Source organism: Physeter macrocephalus, chromosome 12 (assembly GCF_002837175.3).
Source record: "Physeter macrocephalus isolate SW-GA chromosome 12, ASM283717v5, whole genome shotgun sequence".
NCBI lineage: Eukaryota > Metazoa > Chordata > Mammalia > Artiodactyla > Physeteridae > Physeter > Physeter macrocephalus.
In genome coordinates, this window is record NC_041225.1 from 13,419,937 (window position 1) to 13,444,053 (window position 24,117).

General features: G+C 43.8%; 1 protein-coding gene across 1 annotated transcript in view; it reads right to left on the bottom strand.

The window, feature by feature from the left end:
- The window catches only part of TMEM87B (transmembrane protein 87B), a 53,070-nt gene that overhangs the window by 28,307 nt on the left and 646 nt on the right, over positions 1–24,117 (bottom strand). The window contains exons 2-11 of the mRNA XM_024129831.3: positions 20,504–20,564; positions 16,596–16,687; positions 14,278–14,412; positions 13,260–13,313; positions 11,525–11,615; positions 9,616–9,677; positions 9,192–9,375; positions 6,213–6,312; positions 1,950–2,043; positions 336–407 (exon numbers count right to left, since the gene is read on the bottom strand). Of these exons, the coding sequence (XP_023985599.1) occupies positions 336–407; positions 1,950–2,043; positions 6,213–6,312; positions 9,192–9,375; positions 9,616–9,677; positions 11,525–11,615; positions 13,260–13,313; positions 14,278–14,412; positions 16,596–16,687; positions 20,504–20,564 (945 nt within the window). The remainder of the gene's footprint in view (positions 1–335; positions 408–1,949; positions 2,044–6,212; positions 6,313–9,191; positions 9,376–9,615; positions 9,678–11,524; positions 11,616–13,259; positions 13,314–14,277; positions 14,413–16,595; positions 16,688–20,503; positions 20,565–24,117) is intronic.

Here is a 24,117-nt window from a genome sequence, read left to right on the forward strand (position 1 = left end):
ATCTCCCTGAAATCTTTCCTGATTTTCACCCTGGAATAAATTTCTCTTTCCTCTGTTTGCATAGCACCTCTCTAAAATGGCAATGACTATTGCTATGTTGGTCCTAGTTATGTATCTGTCTTCCTTACCAGATCGCTCAATATGTGCATTTAAGTTTGCTGAACGAATAGAAAAAATAAGCATATTTTTTGTTCGAGGAATCGTTACTTTTTCACCTTCAACTAAATTTCTATATTGAGGTAACAATAATGCATAAGTATATTTCTATTATTATCACAAACTAAAAATAATCTGATTTAAATGATACAACAATTTTAGGACACAGTAAAGGATATGAACCATACAAAAATGGAGTCAATAACGGCTAAAATAATGTCACCAAATACAACAGCTAAATGGTTAGAACCCTGAAAAATAAAAATGGGGAAAAAAATCTGAACGCAAAAGTTTCATTGTATTGTAATGATTATCATCTAATGAAGAAAAACAATTTACCTCATATCATCGTTTTATAAAAGGCCACATAAAAGATGTTACTGCCTAACAGAACTGTGTTTGAGCACATGGAAGTTATCTGTTTTGGTGTCAGCAAACGTTCGTCATCAACTTGTCCCGTGATGACGTAAAAGTGTATTATAAAGCGGCAGATAAAACACAGCACACCCCACGCGACTCAGGTCAACCATTTCAATCTCTGCCCTCTCCGCACCAAACCTGCAGCCACGGCTCCTAAAGAAACGGACTCCTCATCATCCCCACGCGCGTGAAAGGACAGGAAAAAAGTAAAATAAGGAAAAGGAACTGTGTGGAAGGGTATAAACAAACCATAGGTTGGATGCGTACTCAAGAGCTGACAGAGACTCATATTTAAAACGGTCACATCTAAGAGGCGGACTGTGTAAAATTTTAAAGAAATACAATGCAATCTATCTGTGGGATGTTTATCCTTTCCATTTTCTTCCTAGCAAAGATTAGTTTTCTGTGAATCATACATGTAAATGCAAAGTTCTTCATTATCATGTAAAAGTAAAAATAAATGCACCTTTCAAGGAGCAGGTGTATCTAACCCAGAATGCAGATGTGTCAAAGACACCCGAAGAAGAGTGAAGCTTTTAACATTATTGGACAAATGTCCTGCTTTAAGGGTCGGATCAACCTGCATGAAGTAGACGTATGTGGCAATATACAGAGATTATTCACTCTGGGCACAGTGATCCGATTTAAACATCTAATCCAAAAGACGTTTTGAGTAAAAATTACAAGGTTCTCTGAATCGAGTAAAAATATAATAAGCTTCTTAATCACTCAGTCGTCAGCCATATTATTAAGGAAAACCGAGAGCTAGAAACGTAGGGGTCTTCACAGATACAAATATTCGCTCTTCTCTAGAGTAAAGCATTGTTGCCCATCTTGCTAGAGCCGTTTCTCCCCAGAACACTACCTCCTCCTGGTTCTTTCAAGCGTGGAGTCTGCTGAATCCCCCAAATTCTGGGCCCACAAGAGTCAGGGAAAACTTACAACCAAAGGAGACTTTAAAAAGCGATGACACGTAACATCTGCATGCACACAAGGTAAAATTAACTTTCTCTTCACTTACACGTTTAAACCAGGGGTTAAGGAAGAAATGAATGTGTTCAGACTGCACAGTGATAAAGATGAATGTTCTTCGTAAAGAACAACCACGAACATTTTTGAGATGGAGCTGATTCCTAGGATGACGTCCGGTGGTGCCTTCATAACCACATCATTTTAAGAAGTGCTCTGTTTAGCCTTGTACTTTCAGGACGTATTAAAAAAGGGAAAGAGTCCGCAGGGGGGAAAAGAAACTCAAATTGGGCCTTTATCACAAATTTCCTACCTTTAAAAATTCATCTCAGGAGAGAGAAAGTAAAATCATATTTCACAGCAACAACAAAAAAAAGGGCAAGTGGAATGATGTAGTTTTTTACCCCAATGACTCTTATCACGCCTTCAGTAGCCGCAAAGATAAAGTAAAGAATCCCCAGTCCGATGACCCGGTGCATGACTGCTCCTAGACGAGGCCTGGAACAAGGAAGAGCAAACAGAAAAAAAGAGAAAGAAAAAGCAAGGTAAGTAAAACGTATCTGACTACAGTAACTGGCCCCATTTCCAACACCAGGGATATCACTATCCAATCACGTCAGTCCGTTCCCGCGTGGGAGGTTACTTTGTTTTAGGAAACAGCATTGTTTCCTGGGAAGAAGGCAGAAACAGGCTCAGGGAAATCTGGCCTCCTTCTCTAGGACTTGAAGCTGTACTGATGCCTATGAAGCAACATTTTTGAGGCCAGAGGATATTGCTGCTGAAATCCAAGCCATATGATTAACATAAGCCAGGTACTATGTCTATCGAATGGACGAGAAGAGTGACGAAACCTAGGAAGTAAGTGCCAACTTCGAAGTGTCACTGGCAGAAATAATCATTTAATTCTTTCGCTAACAGAAATTGTAAAGTGTTCTGAGTTGTGTCTTGTCAGCGATAATCCACTGATTCTATGACTTGGGCAAGATGTCAAGAGATCGAACCCCACTGCCTTCCTCTCTCAATACTCCCAGACGACAGTCCGAACAGACTTCAGCTTTCATTCTTCGAATTGAAAAGAAATAAAATAACAGTTTTGATTCTTTGAAAGTATAAATGAGTTGAGAACATGCAAAGATGATGACTTTTGCAATTAGTCATTTGAAAATAGAACTGAAATTTCGAGGATTCCCTGGTGGGCCACTGGTTAGGATGCGGCGCTTTCACTGCCATGGGCCCAGGTTCAATCCCTGATCGGGGAACTAAGGTCCCTCAGGCCGCATAGCGTGGCCAAAAAAAAAAAAAAAGAACTGAAATTTCATGACACTTGCAAGTCAGAATTTATCGTGAATACGTTTTAACTCAAAAACCCTCTTTTCAGAGTAATTAGAAGAAAAAACTGGTTTTGAAAAAAAAAACACTTATGATAGTCATTTTAAAACAAATCTAAGTAAAAACTGAACTAATACCCATAGCTCATAATTCAGACAATTTATCTAACTTAGTTAATCTAAATTCTGGTTCACTATAGCCAGCTTACTGGAACCCTGCAACGGCCCAGAACTGTTTACTGTGCTCGCTTTGTAAGGGTTGAACACAAGTTGACAGTGAAGGGATTCCATCAAAAAGGGCTGAGCTCTCACCCACCAGCTCAATCTTCTATCCCTTTCTCAGCCACCACCCTCTGCACCCTGGCACCCGACGTTCATAACTACAGCTGTGTGCTGCCACTGGGACCCAGAGGGTTTTGTGTTCTATATACTGTACTAAGGCCAAAAAACAAAAGAAAGCAAAACAAACGAAAAGAAGGTTTCCTCGCTGCAGTCTTGGTAACTGCACCAGTTCGGAGCTCAGAAGCACATGTGCGTGCATCAGTGCACGCTTACCGAGCGCACGCTGTGCGCCGCCCAGCGCGCTGGGGCCTCGGGATACAGCAGAACACAATACAGGGAAGTCACACACAAGTGTGTGAAGAGGGGGGAAGAGACAACAAATGCTAAGAAACACATCAAAAGGGATGAGGGGCTAGAGCGGTGGAGGATGGGCACCGATTAGGGTCCCAAAGGGCCATCCTCCCTGGGGGGTGATGGTGAGGCAGAGAACTAAAGGAAGTGAGGGAGCAAACCACGCCTGGGACCCGGGGGAGACGCTGACAAGCAGAGGCCTTTCCCGCACTGTGAGCCAAGTGTCCGCTGAGTTTAAGGAACAGTGAGAGCAAGAAAACCAGCAGGAGGGAGCGCAGTGTTTGGAAGGAGAGTGGCAGGAGATGAGGTCAGCCATCAGAGAAGCCACAGGATGGAATCTGGGTTTCAGTGAGTGAAATGAGCAGAAAGGTAATGAAATTGGAGTTACATTTTAAGAGAATCATCTTGGCTGCTGCTGTGTTTGAAAAGACTGACGGGAGACCAGGACAGAAGCAGGAAAACCAGTTTGGAGGCTACTGGAGTGTAGTCTCGGCAGGAGAAGATGGTGCCCTGGACGAGGGTGGTGGCTGTGGAGGGGCGGGATGGGCTCATTCTGGACACGTTCATCAGTCAGAGTCACAGAACTGGATGAGATAGCCTCGGGGATGCCGGTCACTAGAGCAGAGGTCTGGGGCCTGAGCCCAGGGCCCCCCAGCACTGGAGCTCGGGAAGACGAGGGGGTTCCAGCACAGGAGACCCTGAAGGAGCCTCCACGACCGGGTAGCTGCACAGGGGCTGAGCGGGGCCCTGCGATTTGGCAAGGAGAGGTCAAGGTGACCTTGACAGGAGCAGTCTCAGTGGAGGAATGGGGCCAAACCTCACCAGGACAGAAAATGAGGGAAGTGGAAGCGGTCAAGTACAGACAACACATCTGAAAAATGCTGCTGGACACAGGGGAAAAGCAATGAAGGAGAAGCAGAGGAGACGGCCATCTGGGTTCAAGGGAGGGTTTGCTTCTGAAGATGACAGAAGTAACAGTGTGCTGATGGGAATGGCCCACCGGAGAGGGAAACTGACGCTATCAGAGAAAACGGGACAGACTGCTGGAACAGCTTCTTTGACAGAGGAGGTAACAGGACCCAGGGCACCAGGGCAGGGCGGGGTGGGGCTTAACCACACACAGGGATGGTCCACGCCTTACAGGAGCAGAACACGCTGCGCGTGGCCCAGAGGTGGGGAGGATGACACGGACCTGGCGGCCGCAATTCCCTCCTGATGGCTTCTAATTCCTCAGTGAGAAAAGAGCCAAGATCAGCCACGATGGATGAGGGTAGGGAGGTGTGAGGAGACAGGAGGGGTAAATGGTCTTCTGCAGAGTGAAGAGTCAGAACACAGACGGCAAAGGGGATCGAGAACAGCCCGCAGCACTCAGGGCGCCCGTCAAGTTCAGGGTCATGAAGTGAACTGAGCCAGGCAGTGGGGTGGGGTGCTCCTCTCAGGCTGACTCTGCAGCCCCGGCTGAGCCTGTGCAGACGGAGAGCTGGATTTATCAAGGGAGGCTGACAAAGGAAAAGGCGGAGGGCCTCAGGGGTGATCAGTGCCCTGCCGGACCGTGGAAGGCGGTAGGATCAATAGGCCGGAGGCCACACCAGGGACCAAGAGCGCCTACAGCTGACCCACTAGAGAAAGTAAACAGGAAACGGGGGAGGCTGAAGAGTGGGTTGCTTAAATGTGCCGCCACGGAGAGGGTGCAGTTATACACAATAATAAATAAATAACAATCAAGTCTAGAAAGTGGCCAGGGCACTCAGTAGTTGAGGGGAGGTGACAGGTAAGAGCAGCAGAGGTGAGGAGGTGAGGTCAGGTTTCTTAAAGGATCCTCAAACAGATACTGAAATCACAGGGAATCCTGACGATGAAGGGCTGAGGAGAAAGACGATAAAACAAGTGCTCGGAGCAGTGAAGGATGAGGGGAAACCTGGCAGCTGACAAGGCCCGCGATCAGAAGATGCAGCCGTGGTCCAGTGTGAGGGCTTGAGTTTCTGGGCATCAGAGGGTCTTAGGGAACAGGCTCTTCCATGTTCATGCCCAGGGACTCAAAGGTAAGAGGCAGAAAAGATCTGCTTGAGAGGGTCCCGAAGGCGGGTCCTCAGGCGACTGCCAGGTCTCAGACAGAAATTCTGCTGAACCTGGTGGTTTTTTTTTCCTTTCTTTCTTTTTTTTTTTTTTGTGGTACGCGGGCCTCTCACTGGCACGGGCTCCGGACGCGCAGGCCCAGCGGCCACGGCTCACGGGCCCAGCCGCTCCGCGGCACGTGGGATCTTCCCGGACCGGGGCACGAACCCGCGTCCCCTGCATCGGCAGGCGGACTCTCAACCACTGCGCCACCAGGGAAGCCCCGAACCTAGTGTTTAATCAGAGCGCTCTCTCTTACAATATCTCACACACAATCATGACCCCTAACTATGCTGTCTAGGAAACAGAAAATGGTCTGAACTTCGAGAATCATTTAAAATTTTCCATTATCCTTATAGTTGATTATTCATCTAACTATAAAGTTACTGGAATTCAACTTCAGGATCTTTATTTGAGAAAAGAATAAAATAGCCAGTGCATGGAAATCTTTTAAAAACACGTCCTTGCAGGTATTTCCCTCTGGGATTTGTGTTACGATACTGAGAGGCGTCGGGTTTCACAGGGGTCATGGCGGAGATGGATGGATCACAGGATGGGGATGCGGTGTCTTTTCTGGGCCCCAGTACTTACTTCACAATGCCGTATCCCAAGCTCACGATGATCACCAGGAGGCGAGCCAGCGTCCTCTTAATCGCAGATATCAACTCCGCAAAGATCAGTAAACCTTGGGCTGAGGGGGACGAAGGAAAATCATTCGCTCTGGGTCCATCGGGACGCCTGCCGCCTAGAGTCTAAATGTGTACTGTGTACAGTTACGTCCTGACCTCAGACGAATTAGCCACGTTTAATTTAAAGGTCATCTAATCCAAGTGATGTTTGAAACCTCAATGAAGGGGATTCTGATCGGCTCTTCTGGGCACAGCTTTCTCACGTCCACTGGAAATCTGTCTCCCCGAGCTCCCCTCTGTTCTTATTCTTTCCCTTGAGGCTACAAAGAATTGTAACCCTTTCCTGTCCTGTAGATATCTGAAAACCATAAGGCCCTCAAGAGCTCTCTTTTCTCCAGGTTGCCCTCATCACTTACTCATTCACGCTCCTATCGTGTGGCTATCACAGTAAAAGACACACCATGTTCCCTGCCCTCGTGAAGCCTGTACTCTGGTTGGGACAAGTAAATGGGCAGAACTCAGCAAGTGCTGGAGGTAACGCTGCATCTCCCAGGATTGTGATGAAAGCGACCTAATCCACACGGGGCAGGAAAATCTTCTCACAGGAAGTGACATCTACACCAGGGTTTGAAGGCTGAGTAGGAGTTAACCATTTGGAGGAGGGAAAGGGGAAAGCAAAGGAAACGGCACATGCAAAGGCATGGAGGGAAGCAAAATATGCTGCAAGAAGTGAAAAGTTCGGCAGGTCTGCAGCAGAGCGTGTAACGAGGGAGGTCAAGAAAAGAGGCTGGGGCAGAGGCGGGGCCCAATCACCTCAGTTTTAGGCCAGGGCATGAGTCAGGGCTTGTTGCTAAGGTCAGTGGGAAGTCAATGATAGTAAACAAGGGAGTAAAAAAGGAACTAGTAAACTACAGCCCATAGGCCAAATCTGGCCCTACATCTGTTTTGTAAATAAAGTTTTATGGGAACACAGCCATGCCCATTTGTTGTCTGTGGCAGCTTTCACGCTCCAATGGCAGTAGTTGAGAAGTTGCAACACAGACTACATGGCTTGCAAAGCCAAACATATTTACTGTGTAGACTTTGCAGGAAAAGCTTGCTGACCCTTGGAATAAAGTAGACAGCTTTGTTTTATCAAGATTGCTCTACTTAATGGCTTGGAGAGGAATAGACTGTAGGTGAGGAAAACACTCAGGAGTCTATTCCAGAATTCAGCCAAGAGATGATGAGAGTGCTGGCGGTAAAGATGGAGAGGAGAAAGCCATTCAGAAGCTAGTTGTGAATCCACCTAATATTCTTGTTTCCAGTTCATGTTTCTCTGCCTTCTCCAGAAGAAACCACAAGAGACCTTGCCCAATACCTTGAAGAAGTGCAGATATACTAAATTTATTACATTTGCCTAACTGCCAATCTAGAAGCACAAAACAAAGAAGTCAATTGACACGACCTATTCTTAATGTATCCTTGCTGGGTCCTAACAATCACTAAATCATCATTGCTTGATTTTTCTGAAGTCTCTCCTTCCAGGACCAATGCTAAGCAAGACCAGCCTGGGTTACAGAATTTACGCTTGGGAAAATCAGAAACAACATCAGCCCAGGCCCCGTCTGGCGCCTCTCCTTTCCACAGGACTCCTCATAGACAAGGACAGCAGTCTGGGGTTTCTCTTCCAAGGGCCTTCTGGTGTCATCTCAGAGGGCTTGAAGGCCCTGAGGAAGACAGATGGTCTTTCCTTCTCTTCATGGATCTCAGGCTTTTGCTGCCCCTCACCCAAGTTCACGCCACCCTCTTCTAGACAGAGACCCCCACCACTGGCAGCAAAGGAGCTGACCCGCCTTCTCTGACATTCAAGAATGCTTTAACCCCCAGTCATATGCAGCAGCTCTATCCTTCCTTCCTTATCTGGTTTAGGGCAGGCACACACACACACACGCACACACGTCACTAAAACTTCTTATAGGGTGATAATACCTCTAACATGCCTCCCTGGATGTTTGTCTTTTCTTTATTGTCTTGTACGTGTCTTTCTAAACTTTTTATTTTGGGAAATTACAAACATTCTCCAACGCAGAGAAGGCGATATAATGAACTCCCATGTACCCATCACTCAGCTTCCATAATTATCAACATTATGCTAAATTTGTCTCATCTGTTTTCCAACTCACCCTCTCTTTTTCCCGGATTACTTTAAAATAAAGAGCAGACACAACTACAGCCTTTGAGAATCTGTACCACGATCATTTGTAACTGACCACTCAGAAACACATTCCTGAGGGCTTTCTCTCCTTCTGAGCCATCTCCCTTTTGAAGGTTCAGCGATGGAATTAATTGTACCTTTACTTCTCTGGCCCTTTTGAACTCTATCTTCTAGAAGTCTGGGGCACCCATCTGAGGATGCCCCACTCTATGCCCTGCCTGCTTGCCACATTCCACTGTGTAAGCTGGGATGGTATCTCCCATGGTCACATGAAGTTCTTTGCAAAAAGGTTCTTTGCAGTCACCATCCATGCTAATTTTACTCCCTGTGGCCAAATTTTCCTTTCTTCTTTGGAGGGGAAAGGAGAAGAAAGAGGATGGGGAAAAAAAAAACAGAGAAATATGTTAAAAGGATTGGCAGCACCTGATGTCCCCAGTCCAGAACTTCGTGCCGTTGAAAGCCAGTCATGGGTAGCTGAACCTTAGGGAATAGGAATTTTCTTTTCCCCAGGAGAGAAGTAAGGGAAAGTCAGCAAGAAGAAAACCGCAAATGAAGACAACACACACGCTAGCCTGGATCAGAGCCCTACTCTGATATTCTCTTCTTGGCTTCCCCCCTCTTCATCTATATGGTTGTTCCCAAACCACCGTACGAAGGTGGGGTGGGGAGTCCCCAGCGGCTCTGCTCACAAATGCTGGCAGACTCTCGGGTCACACCATATTCATGGACACAGTCACCACTTACTTGATAACCCAGTGCTGTTGATGTTTTGGTATTCAGCATAAAAAACTGCTTTTTCAAGCATTCCCAGGAAAATAACAGCTGCAATCCAGAACTGGATTCTTAATATATCTTTCCAATAGCAGGCAGACCACATCAGCCAGAGTATGCCATATAAGATATAAACGATACACATCACCATGTAGAACTGTGGGACGAGAAGCAATTTTAGTCAGTTAAAGCCCTTTGACCATTTGAAAATTGACATTTCTAAGTTCAAGTTTGCAATCCTTCATTTTCCAGTCACCATGGAACCAGAAATAGAGGGTAGGTCAAAGTGTTAGCTACTAAGGAATTACCACCACCGAGCTCTTAAAATGTTTAAATGTTCCAATTAGGATACAAAACTCATTTTTAAAAAAAGGAGAAAATGATGAGAGATACTCACAATCATCAGAGGCCAATCTGATGCAGAGATATATCCATGAGGCCCCATCATAGAAAGAGAAACTGGTGAAGGCAGGGTGGGGATAAAGAAATTACGGCATTAAAATTAACAACCAGTTTTCCTTAAGTTTTTCAATGTAAGCTCATTTTAAGACTCCAAGAATACAAACCAAGTTAACAAATGCTGAATTTTTACCTCTGATTATGTAACTGTACGAAGATACCTTTACGTATTTGTATACATGCTCTTGTAAAGTGTGGGCCAAGTCAGATCTTACGCAGACAGCAAAGTAGTCCTGGTCTGAGATTGGCCCTGGCTGAGTCCCTGACCTAGCTGAGGACTTTGTCTTTCTTAATGTAACTTGGATAAATTACTGAACTCCAGGGACTTCCCTGGTGGTCCAGCAGTTACGACTCCGAGCTCCCAAGGCAGGGGGCCTGGGTTCCATCCCTGGTCGGGGAACTAGATCCTGCATGCCGCAAGTAAGATCCCACACGCTGCAACTGAAGATCCCGCGCGGTGCAACGAAGATCCCGCACGTGGCAACCCGGCACAGCCAAATTAATTAATTGATTAATTGAAAAAATTTTTTTAAAAATTTACTGAACTCCAGAATCTAGTTTGGGTTGTTGTCCGAGAGCAATAACAAACAGAGTGCCGAATACAGTGCAAGACTTGCAAGGCTCAGCAACTGCGCCAGTTACTAACCAGCAGAAGCTTAAAGCTGCCTGCGGGTGTCAGAGGAAAAGACGCCACACCTGGGAAGGAAGGGGGCACAGGCTGGGGAGCAGGATGGCAGCAAGGCCCCTGCTCCCTGTGTGGCATGGTCTGGGCCCATTACAGCACTTCCGGGAGGAAGGCCTGCTTCACGCTCTCCAGAGCAGCCCCTCCACCAGCTTCCCCGTGGAAGACCAGCTCTGGGCCTCCTCTGCGGCCATGCCTGACTCTCCTCACTGCTTCCTCCCTCCTCTCTGGACTGGGTGCCCCTCAGAGACAGAGCCTGGCTTCACTTCTGTGTCCCAGTGGGTGAATCAGAGCAGTCTGCAAATCCCTAGAATCCTCACATGCTGCTTGGCTACCGTCAGCCCAGCAGATACCCAGTCTAGAAGATGACCGCTAAAGCAATTCCCGGACCCACGGAAGCATTCGCTCCCTTGAGAACCGCTTAGTGTGAGCCCACTCTCACACTGGGCACCAGGAACTACGGTTTCATGAGGCAAAGAGCATCTACCTTACGGGCGGCCAGGGGAGCTCACAGACCACAGAAGCCACGGTTGCCAGACATGCTACTTCTACTCCGAGGCTACAAAAAGATTCTTTTTTCTTAAACTTTTTAAAGAACAAAAATTTTAAACCCCTGATGATGGCCACTTTCAAGAAACAGAATATAATCCACTTCAAGTACGATTAAGGTGTCACCTACCCATTTCTACATGTTAAAAAAAATTTTTTTTAATCTGGAAGGATGGAGAATTTTGTATCCCTCTATGACGTTGAAAACTTTTAAAATTAATCTTTTTTTAAATTCACCCTTTTCTTTATTTTATTTTATTTATTTTTTTCTTGGACACACTGTACGGCTTGTGGGATCCTAGTTCCCCGACCAGGGATTGAACCCTGGCCCTCGGCAGCCGAAGCACAGAGTCCCAACCACTGGACCGCCAGGGAACTCCCAAAATTTATATTAAATTAATTTAGAATTTCCATTCCGTTAAAAAAAATAAATATTAGAGTTAAGATAAGCATAAAGTTCTAAGTACCCCAAATAAACAGATTATTCATTTTTGTGATTAACAGAAAATCATTTTCGAATAATGTGTTTTAACAGAGGATGTAGATTTGGGTTAATGACAAAAACACAGAATACAGTAAAAGCAGACAATAAAACATGCATACTATTTAACTATACCATTCAAATTCCAGCTTGCATCTGTTTTTTCTGTTTTAATAGAAACAATAAAGATATGAAACCCATCTCTCTGTGTTTTGGCTACAACATCCTGAAACAGAAAAAAAAAAATCCTTCATGTTATTTTAAAAAATTGCTATATAAGATATAGGTAAACGATTGTCCACCACATTTTAAAACAACTTTTAAGAATTGAATTGGGTTACTTAAAAAAAAACAACACACAGATAGGGCTTCCCTGGTGGTGCAGTGGTTGGGGAGTCCGTCTGCCGATGCGGGGGACGCGGGTTCGTGCCCCGGTCCGGGAGGATCCCACGTGCCGCGGAGCGGCTGGGCCCGTGAGCCATGGCCGCTGAGCCTGCGCGTCCGGAGCCTGTGCTCCGCAACGGGAGAGGCCACGGCAGTGAGAGGCCCACGTACCACACACACACACACACAAAAAAAACAAAAAAACCCCCACACAGATAAAAGGAATGGTGGGCTGTGGAAGGATAGCGGGTAGTGGAAGGATTTCCTCCATTTATTATTATTTTTTAACCACCATCCTCCCAGACCCAAAGGGATGGAGGAGGAAAAAAGCCTTTTCCACTTGCCAATGTTTTCTACTTTTTATATTTCTACAGGTTTTCCCCCTAATGTTACCATTCTGTGTTTAATACTACCTTTCGAATAGTTTTTCTAATATCCTAGTATAATCAAGCATTCATTCATTCATTCATTTATTTATTTTTACTTTTCGGCCACGCCCTGTGGCATGTGGAATCTTAGTTTCCTGACCAGGGATTGAACCCGCACCACCTGCATTGGAAGCAGGGAGTCTTAACCACTGGACCACCAGGGAAGTCCCAAGCATTCAGTTTTTAAATGTGTGGTTTTTTTTAATTGAACCGGGGGAGAAAGATGTCAGATAGCATTGCTGGAAATGACTCAGATGCGGCGTATAGGCTAAAGTATTTAAAGTCCTTAAGGCACTCTGTTGCTAGCAGTCCCACTGAGGCCTGAAACTGCCCACTGGGACTGCCTGTGAACCCTGCAGTGCCCCCATGTAGCTGGACCAAACTTTTCCCACGCCTCTTTCCTGAGTACTTCCTATCCTTCCCTCTCGTTTCCTACTCCTCCACCTGTGACAGTCTGTGCAAAGCAAAGAGTTGGTCCAGCCACTGCAGAGTGAATGCCCTTCCACTATCAGACTATTCTGTAAGAAGGTTGGAGAAAACAGTATAAAAGCAGAAGAGTCCCAGTCTAAAGGCAAACATCAAGCTCTTCTAAATCCACTTTCAGTCCCTACACTGAACTCCTTGTAATCCTCTCAACCTCTCAGTCTTCTGACTTTGAATTTCCCCAAATTCCAAATTTCCCCTCCCCCTCGTGCTACATCACGGTTTCTATCTATTTCTTCACTTCCTTAATGACGATACAGATCAGCCCACTGCTGTGCTGTCTCAGGTATTTGGCAGCGGAATTTTATTTTTTAAAATAAAGAAAGACTACATAGAAGTTACCATTAAATCACACCTTTAAAGAGATTTTTAAACAAAGACAGAACCAAGTATGTACAAAATTCACACAGACACATGTAAGGAAATATACTGTTTTAAATAATGCTTCTTTTTTCTTTCCTAATTCTACTAACCCTACTTTAGATCACTCTCTGAGTATCTGTCCATCAACAGATTCTGCTCAGTCTTACTCTAACTTGTATGTATTTGATTTAAAGGCAAATAAAATGACTTACCGCTGACCCTTCCTGGTTTGAAACATTTCCGGTATTTGTTATTAGTTCTTTATTCTGGAAAACATAAAATAAAATAATTTCATTTTATATTGCTGCACTTCCATAAGGAAAAATAGTTTTAACAATTAAGAAAAAAAATGTGTTATGGAAAAAGTAAAGATTAAAGCTGAACACCAGAGAACAAATCTCACTGTATCCCAAACATGCATAACAAAATCCTACTTTTGAAAAATTACTTCCTTCATCAGGGCAGTGGTTACCGTTGGCAGGGAGGGTAGTAGGAACTCAAAGGGAGCTCGAGGTGCTCTGCCCTCTTCTTGATCAGGATTCACACGGGTGGGTTCAGGTTGTGAAAATTCATCAAGCCCTACACTTCTGATATGCAAGCTTTGCCGTAAATTTATGTATACTTATTATACCTTGACACAAATTTTTAAAACAACCCTTTAACATTTTTATTAAAGACATTTTCATTTCAGAATTTACAGGACAAAAAATCAGTTAAAATGACCCACAGCCTCACTACCCAGAGATGACTGCTGTTAACATTTGAGAATCTAGTCTCCTAGGCTAGGAGGAGAAAGTGCCCAAAGGAGAGTGTTCAAGTGTGTTAAATGCTGGTAAGTCAAGTACACTGACAGACCTTCAGTAGGAGTAACAGACCTAGGGATCTAATGTCATGGAGGTCACTGGTGAGCTTGACTAGAGCTGTTCTGATGGGATGATGGGGGCAAAGCCCTGACTGGGGTAGGCAGAAGAGAGACGAGGGATGGAATGACAGCAGATCATGAAAGGATGATAAAAGGATCCTCTTTCAAGGATGCTGCTGCAAAAGGCACAAAGAAACGGAACAACGGTTCCACTTGTTATGTACTGCCACACACACAAAAGAACTAAACCTAAAAACTGACAAATTAAGCACCTTCCTTTATCAAAATACTGATAAAACAGAAGTTGATACTTGCATTCAATGGGAGAAACATAAATTCTATTTCAACATGGCAAGACAGGTACTCACATTCAATGAGGTAAACATCTGTAAATCACTGTTGCAATCTAAGTTTTCATTTTTTGCCGTCCAACATTCGCTGTTCTTGAAATAATGACCACAGAAGTCTTCACTGACACTAAGTTCATGTTTTTGTGACAGCTCCTATGCAAAGTAAGATTCTATGTCATAATTTATTTCCACTAATATCTAAATAATACCAAAAAGTTATTCAGCTTGGAACACTTGAAACATGCAATAGAACAAAATACCGAAAAGAAAAAGTTTTGAATATAATTTTCAGTACAATTGAGGTAATCGTAACATTTTAGCCATTCTGATGTGCTCAGATACAGGAACACATAATATAAGCATCCTCTTACAGTAATAAAAGTGATTAAGATGTTACTACAAGGAAATGGTTCACAGAGAAATACAAAATGCTTTGTCCTGGGGCTACTTCCATTTTACTCCAGGTATAAAAGATTTTACAGAGAAAGAAAGCAGCATTTAATTACAAGGAAAGATAAACCAAACACTTAGTAACGTAAAGCAAAGATGGCAAACCCAACTGAGTGCAGGGGGAACACTCATTTACACATCAACTAACAATGAGGCTCCTAGATGGATGAATAAACCCACGCTCCTAATGGTAACTCCCAGGCATGAAGAAAAGGTTAAGAGGCTTCCATTGGCCAAATATGGGACAATCTGAGCAAAATACACAAAAACAGTAATAGATTATAACCCGACCAACAAAGTTAAAATCAATGAGTCCCTATTGATAATTGATTGACTGACTGACAGACGGATAAGAGAGAGGAAAAGAGTGCATCCTCATAGTTGAATGCTAATACATGTAGAAGAAAACATGGATTTAGAAAATCATTGTTTAGCAATCATCACAGTGGTAACTGTGCTTTGCTTCAGGAAAGAATTAAAGAATGTTAAAACAAGGACTGATGAAAAAACAGGATATTTACACATAAATTCAAAAATATTTCTTCACAAATTATTGTTAACAACAAGGAGAAAAGCAGTAGCTTTACAGTGGAGAAACCTGGCAGAAACTTCCTTAACTGATCAAAGTTAACATCACCAAAAATGGGACAAAACAGTATATTTTCTGGTATGCCTGCCAAAAATATAACCTGAATTTAATCACGAGGAAACGTGAGAAATATCCAAATTGAGGGAGGTTTTGTAAAAATAAATGGCTTGTGCACCTCAAATATATCAACGTCATGTCATGAACCACCATCAACACCTCCACCCCCCCACAAAAAAAACTTGCAGAAATACAAGGTGATCCTGGATTGGATCCTGTACCAGAAAAAGAAAAAAGCTGCTAAAAAGGATGTTGTTGGGACACTGGCAAAGTTTGAATATGGTTTATTAGCTATTATATCAATTAGCATTGTATCACTGTTAAATTTCGTAAATCTCATCACTGTACTGTGTAATCTAAGGGACTATCTTTGTTCTTAGGAAATACACACTGACCTAACCCGGTCTTTTTCCTCCTCTCACACTCTCCCCCTCCTTTTCCCTCCTCACCTCTTTCTGAGGTCTACTTATACTCACTAAATCTACTCATACTCACTGAAGTTCTAGGTTCCCTATCACTAATTTTTTGAATGAAGTGAAACTTTTACATTTCTTCTTTAAATTGAGTTGGTTTTCATTTGTACGTGACCCACAGTCCCCTTATCAACGGTTTCCACAACTCTGATTTAAATATTTACTAACATTTTTCATAAGATACAAGGAAACTAAAAGATCTGTATTCGCAGAAAGCATATACTTTGATATAATTAAGGCATTTATTGCCTAAGTCCCAAAATCTGTGGCACTTCTCTATTTCTGGCCTCTTCACTTGATAAGCTAATAAATCTTTAAACTCTTAATTTTTCCTTCATAGCTTTAGACACATTTAAAATTTGTGTTTTACTTACTTCCAGCTCAGAATATTCATTGTGACAGGTATGATGCTCCAAAAGCCACACTATGGTAAACTTCACAGGCCCAGCGCAATGGAATGACTTAACTGTTTAGAGAAAGAAAGTCTCATTTTACGACAATAATATATATACTTTAATATAAACTTAAGGTTTCAAGAAGGCAATTTAAAATAGACTACTTTAGGGCTTCCCTGGTGGCGCAGTGGTTGAGAATCGGCCTGCCGATGCAGGGGACGCGGGTTCGAGCCCTGGTCCGGGAAGCCTAAGTCCCAAAATCTGTGGCACTTCTCTATTTCTGGCCTCTTCACTTGATAAGCTAATAAATCTTTAAACTCTTAATTTTTCCTTCATAGCTTTAGACACATTTAAAATTTGTGTTTTACTTACTTCCAGCTCAGAATATTCATTGTGACAGGTATGATGCTCCAAAAGCCACACTATGGTAAACTTCACAGGCCCAGCGCAATGGAATGACTTAACTGTTTAGAGAAAGAAAGTCTCATTTTACGACAATAATATATATACTTTAATATAAACTTAAGGTTTCAAGAAGGCAATTTAAAATAGACTACTTTAGGGCTTCCCTGGTGGCGCAGTGGTTGAGAATCGGCCTGCCGATGCAGGGGACGCGGGTTCGAGCCCTGGTCCGGGAAGATCCCACATGCCGCGGAGCAACTAAGCCCGTGCGCCACAACTACTGGGCCCATGTGCCACAACTACTGAAGCCCGCGCGCCTAGAGCCTGCGCTCCACAACAAGAGAAGCCACCGCAATGAGAAGCCCACGCACTGCAACAAAGAGTAGCCCCTGCTTGCCGCAACTAGAGAAAGCCTGCGGGCAGCAATGAAGACCCAACGCAGCCAAAAATAAATAAATAAATAAATGTTCCTTTAAAGAATAAATAAATAAAATAGACAACTTTAAGGAAACAATGAGCAAAGTATTACCTAATTTCTCCAAAAAGTCATTGCAAAATGAGACAGATAAATTCCTTAAATTAAATTATTACGGTTAACCAAGGCTGAGGCTGGTAGAGTTTCTGGGGCAGAGTGCCCAAGAGGTGGGAACTACACAGAGAAAGGGTCAATGAAATCTGCATACAGATCCTTGGTCTCTGGCTGCATAACAGCCTGTCCGTGCATAGGGACAAGCTGAAAAATTCTCAGAGTTCACATGGGGATGGGAACTAGTCAGAGTCTGCACTAGCCAGAGCGGAAAGGCCTCATTAAACACACCCAGCGTTTGGGAGAGACGCAGAAGAGTCACACCTTAGAAGTGGCGCTAAGTTAGTTCTAGAGTAAAGCCTACTCCTGATCCATCCTAAAAGAAATTAAAAACAAAACTGGAAAGGATCGAACTGACCCCAAAGAAACTTAACCGTCTGCCAGAACAAAGTTGTTCACGGAATACAGCATTCTAGTACTCAAGAATGTAAAATTCACGATAGCCACTATCCAAACAAAAATACTAGATATACAAAACGGGAAAAGATGACTCATAATCATGACATGAATCAGTCAATTTGACAACTATGTTCACTGTTTGTTCTATGTCTCTATCGCAGTTCCACAGTCTTAGGATTACCGTAGCTTCATGTTAAGTTCTGAAATCAGAGAGTAAAAGCCCTCCCACTTTGTTCTTTTTTAAAATTGTTTTGGCTATTCTAGGTCCTCTGTATTTGCATATAAGTTTCAGAAACAGCTAGCCAGTTTCTATATGAGTCTGCTTGGATTTTGATTGGGATTAACTGAATTTATAGGTCAATCTGGGGAGGACTGCCAGTATAATGTTAAGTTATAGATTTATCATAGATGCCCTTTATCAGGTTGAGGACATTTCCTTCTATTTCTAGTTTTCTGAGAGTGTCCATCATGGATAGGTGTTGCTTTTTTTCAAATGCTTTTTTGTATATATTGAGATGATTAGATGATGTATTTCTTTTACTGTTAATATGGTGAATTACACTGAGAGATTTTCACCAGTGGCTCCACATGACTGCATCTTGAATGGAGTAGCTAAGAGGGGTCACCTTAGCTTTCCTTAGGGAAAGCAAGGCATCTGATCCACCAAACAGCATGGACACATACCCAAGGGACCAATGCTTAACTTTGTAGGCACTAAAATTTGGCTCTGGGACTTCCCTGGTAGCACAGTGGTTAAGACCTGCCTGCCAATGCAGGGTACACGGTTCTGAGCCCTGGTCTGGGAAGATCCCACATGCCATGGAGCAACAACTACAGAGCCTGTGCTCCAGAGCCCGCGCGCCACAACTACTGAGCCCATGCGCCACAATTACTGAGCCCATGCGCCACAATTACTGAAGCCCGCACGCCTAGAGCCCGTGCTCCACAACAAGAGAAGCCACCGCAATGAGAAGCCTGGGACTTCCCTGGTAGCACAGTGGTTAAGACCTGCCTGCCAATGCAGGGTACACGGTTCTGAGCCCTGGTCTGGGAAGATCCCACATGCCATGGAGCAACAACTACAGAGCCTGTGCTCCAGAGCCCGCACGCCACAACTACTGAGCCCATGCGCCACTATTACTGAGCCCATGCGCCACAATTACTGAAGCCCGCACGCCTAGAGCCCGTGCTCCACAAGAGAAGCCACCGCAATGAGAAGCCCACGCACCGCAACGAAGAGTAGCCCTCGTTCGCCACAACTAGAGAAAGCCCATGCGCAGCAACAAAGACCCAACGCAGCCATAAATAAATAAATTTATTTTTTTAAAAAGTCATTCCTAACAAATATTTTTTTTTAAAAATAATAATAAAATAAAATTTGGCTCTGTGAGAACTCAGAGACTAAGTTTCATCTTTCACACCACGGATGTAGATGTGTAAAACAGAATGCCCAATTACTCAAACAGTAACTACAAAGTAGATGTATAATGATCAACTAACTCTCTTTCTTCAGCACACCTTCCTGGTTGTCCATTGTGATGAGAAGGCTGCTTGGTGAATATGGCAGCAGAACAAGGAGGCTCAGGTGGGCACTTCATCCTCTCCCGCCAGCCACAATGTTAGAGCTACGGTCATAGTTAAAGAAAGACCTCTCTCCCATCAGTGCTGGGACACTGCCAGCTTTTACCTGACTAAACCCTCATTTTTTTTTTTTTACGCTTTTGTTCCTAACTCCCTTCTGCTGTCTCATTTTCTTTCTTTAGATATGTTAATACTAAATTGTGGTCTACTTTTAGGCTGATCTCGGACATTACATATTGATTTAAAAAAAAAATCAAATTCTGTGTTTCAGTGGTCCATATAACTTTATTCCCTCATGTAATTTTTTTGTCTGCACCAGTGTTTTAAATCTTGTCTAGACAGTGAGACATGAATTTATTAAAGCATTGAGAGGTCAAAATTTTTTCCTCACCCACCTTGGGCTTCAATTTCCTCTTACCAAGCTCTTATCACCACTGATGATCTATATCACGAAGCTGCTTTGAACCTTCGCCTTTGCTTTCTAGCTGATGGCTGGCCTACTTCCCTCAGCAAAGACCACACATGGCAGAATTCTCCAACAAATGTTCAGAGGATGGTGTGAGAGATAAAAGGGCCACGGCTGTGGGTCCCACGAAGCCAATTTGCTCTACCCAACAAAAAAACTACTCCTTACCCCAAACTTTCACTCTGGCAACCAACTGACCTAGTCAAGTTACTGGAAACACCTAGAGGGGTTAGCGCACAGTAAATATGATCCAATGTAAACTCATTAAAAATACTGCAAACCTCAAGATTTATGACTTGGTAGTCATGACACACCAGTATTTACATAGACAACACAGTCCCTAGCAAGTATTTTCACTTTCATAAGCGCTAAAATCCTAATTGTTAGTGTCTAATAATTTTTATTTCATACTGTGATCATGTGTATATTTAGAAAATTTTCAGAAGCACAAAGGTTTCATCACAATCATGGCATATAACCATAAAAAGAATTTACTGAATTTTAAAAGGGTTTCAGAGTCAAATTTCAGAGGTCAAATACTTTTTTGCTGAAGACTACTTTATTAGGTTTTAACTATAATTTTTAAAGAATGATAAAGAATGATTCACATTACATTTTCGGAGACAGGATCAGAAAAATTCATTCTTGAAAATAACTAGGACCCGATAGGAACAAAAGAAACCCTTAAAATGTTAGGATCACTTAAAAACATTTGCCTAGCTTAAAATATATAATATTACAATGTGTTAGGTTAGTTTATATTAAATTAATGCATTAGTTTATATTACATGTTGCTCATTTATAATTTATTGTTATTTTACTGTTATATTAGTTTATTATACTTACCAGAAAACTTGATCTCAGTAGAGTTAAACATAGTTTTCCTAAATATCAAAGGTCCTGATTTCTATAATGAAAAACAAAGAAATACAGAAAGCTCTTGTTAAAAAAATTTCTCTCTACTGTTTAAGAGTATAGTTTTATCCTGGAAAATACATAGTTCTAATCCTTTAACTCCTATGCCTGGAGTGATTATTTTTTAAAAACGTAAATCTGGGACCTCCCTGGCAGTCCAGTGGTTAAGACTCCGTGCTTCCACTGCAGGGGGCACGGGTTCATTCCCTGGTCAGGGAACTAAGATCCCAACATGCCCCGTGGCTCGGCCAAAAAAAAAAAAAAGGCATTTAAAAAGTAAATCTGATCACATCACTCACTGGCTTAGAACCCCGTCTCATGTCATTTACTCCCTGCAGCGGATGTGAGGCTCCAGAAGGCTCCTGGGGCCACACACGGCGGGTGAGTGAGGCTGCCACTGTACGATGACTGCTTGCTCATAGAACCTGTCTGTGCATCTGCAGCTGCTCTCGTGGCATCAACATAAATGCACTTCTGATAAAACAACTGACCCTCTCCCTAAGTTATGGTTTGCCGCTGTCTCTTTACAAGAGACCAAATCTCACTGCCGCTCACAGGGCCCCGCATAACCAAGGCCTGCCCACCTCTCTTGCACCTTTCTCTCAGGTCCTCAAAAACATGATACTCCTTCCTGCCCTCAGGACCTTAGGAGTCAACCTGAAACTTACTTGAAATCCCCTCCCTGACGCTCTCTCCATCTAGTTATTTCCTTCTTCCCCCTGAAAGCCCAGTTCAAATATCCCCTTCCTCAGGGTGTCTTCCACTGGGGCCCACACCAGGCCAGGCCCTCCCTTCCATGGTCTGTAAGACCCATTCCTCACAACCCGTACCACAACCAAAATGAAATCTTACACTAGTTAGTTATTTAATGTCTGCCCTCACCAAGGAAAGAAATCCTGTGAGAAGGGATTACGATAAACGAACATGTGGTTAGGAATTAAAGAAAAACACCGATAGGACAAGCAGCTCTTTCTTGATAACCTCTTCTCCCTCCTCAACAGTTTCAACGTCAATAAAACCCCGGGCCCAGACCCCTCCTCTGAGCTGCACATCCACATACCCAATCACCTAGAGGTCATGTCCACTGGGATTTCCAATAGACAGTCCACACTCACCTGCCCTAAACCAGACACGCCCCCCTCTGCTCCTCGGCAGCTCTTCCTGGGCTGTCTACCGTGGTTGTAGGCAATGCCACCCCCGGTCATGGCTCCTTCCAGGCCCTCACCTCCGTCACCCCATCTCCATGGCATGCCTGCTTTATCTCACAGGCACTTCCCAGATTTAGCTCTTTCTCTCCATTCCAGCCACCACTGCCCTAATTCAGGCCTATGCTTCTGCAATAACTGGTATCTCTTGCCTCCAGACCGGAGCCTGTAATTCATCCTTTGATAGCAGCCACAGTGACTAGCAGGTATGTCTAAAACCCTTCAATGGCTCTTCCTCCTTCACACCCCAAAGCTGCTAGTGGTGACCAGGGTGGGGCTAATCCAACCTATAAATGGGGTGTGTTGGGCCCACAAGGGGCCTTTAAACATTTTTTTGGGGAATTAGTTGACATAATAAAAATATGGAATCTGACTTCACTTTAAAAAAAGACAAGGAGACCTGGCAATTCTGTGCCTAGACCGCCCTGTAGCATCCGGCAGCTGCCCTCTTCAGCAGGGGCATGTCATCTGCGGTTCACTGCATTCCCCACCAGTCCCTCCCATCCCGAACCCAGCTCACTGATATGACTTGCCTCAGTCCCCACAGGTCCTTGAGTTTGAGGCCCCTTAAGGCCAAGCTCAGGCATGGAAGGAAGGTTTATGGTGGCCTAAGTCCCCCCTAACACGCCTGCCTTCAGTCAGCAGAAACACTAAGAGTTTCTACACAGCTGCTGCTCTGCTCCCCTCCTTCTTCACCAAGGTAACATCTACTCATCTTTTCAGACCCAGCCAGGCACCAACTCCGGAAAGTGGGATAAGGTGACTCCTTCAGTACTCCAGTAATATCCCAAGAATGCCACCATGTATGTAACTACTACCCGTGAATCTGCTGTCGCTACCATTGTGTGAGCTTCTTGAGAGAGGGGGCTGTCTAAAATTCATCCCTGCAAACAGCAATGGCCAGTGTAGTGCATGGCACATGGCAGGCACTCAAACTGTTGCCCTTTACAATCAAAAGAACCATTTCTTGGGACTTCCCTGGTGGTCCAGTGGCTAAGGCTTCGCGCTCCCAATGCAGGGGACCCGGGTTCAATCCCTGGTCAGGGAACTAGATCCCTCATGCCACAACTAAGAGTCTCATGCCGCAACTAAAGATCCCGCATGCTGCAGCTAAGACCAGCACAGTCAAATAAATGAATATTTTTTTAAAAAATTTTAAAAAAGAACCATTTCTCGATAGATTTGCAGAACAAATGAAAGAAAACTCCACTTTCATTTCCTGTTCTGAAGAACAAGTTTTGACAACTTGAAATGGGAAAAAAAAAAAAAATCAGCCTGCTCTTTGCAAAGAGCTTTATGGAGTGCTACTGTCCTGAATCACACAGGACTAAAGATTACGTGGGACCCAAAGGTAATTTTTTCTTCCTCACGCAGGAAGCAAAGTCATTCTCTCCCCATGGCCTTTGGAATCTCACCATCCAAAGTATACTTGGCAAAGATCTTTACAGATATGGTCAAGCAGTCTGTATGCAGCCGATTCACTTCCAACTTATTCGGACTTAGTTTATGCTGTCTACTCACTACAGAAGCAGCATCAAACGGTAAGTGTGGTTCTCTTGAGTTTTGCTTTTTACTGTTCAGAGAAATTTAATGATGAAGATACGCAGGCTCTATCACTGGCGCACAAAATAGGGCACCAACCCAGAAGAATCCTGGAAGAAATGGTTGCACTGGGTCTTAAAGATTCAGAAAGATATGTACTCTCCTTCCTTTATGCAGTTTTTGTGTTACAGGAAGAATTTGTAGCCTCTGGTACTTTCTCTTTCCGGTTGAGGAAATCAAAATATAAGTTTTGCCTTTAGAATTGGGACATCGTTTCCATACATGTGGAAAATACTCATCTCAAACGGAGCTGGATGAATCCTCTGAATCTAGAAAAGCAGGAGATAAGGCCTCTTCGATTTCCTGTCCCTCTTCAGCAAATCTTTCCAAAATTCTACCTCTGCATTCCTCCCACATCATCTCATGTAACTACTGGATGCCAAGTTCTCAAATGTCCTGCCCTGGAAAGGAAGAGTTTCCACGCACTCATGCCTCCAGACTAGCCTTGCAAACATCCCTTAATTACACATCCTGCCCCCGCCCCCCGCCCGCACACACTCCCGGAGCTGTGTGTGATGTCAGGAACCCAAGAAGAGAGAAAGAGGGGTGGGGTGACTATTGCATGTTCCCTTCTCATTTAAAGAAAGAAAGAAAAAAAAAAAGGCACAAGCGCTTTCTAAATTTATGCGGAAACTGAAGCCCTGGAAAATCCACCCTGTGGCCACACTGGTGTGGCCCTGTGGCTGCACCCGGGCACGAGGAGAGGTAAAATCCAAAGATGCCGCTAGGAGTGCCGAG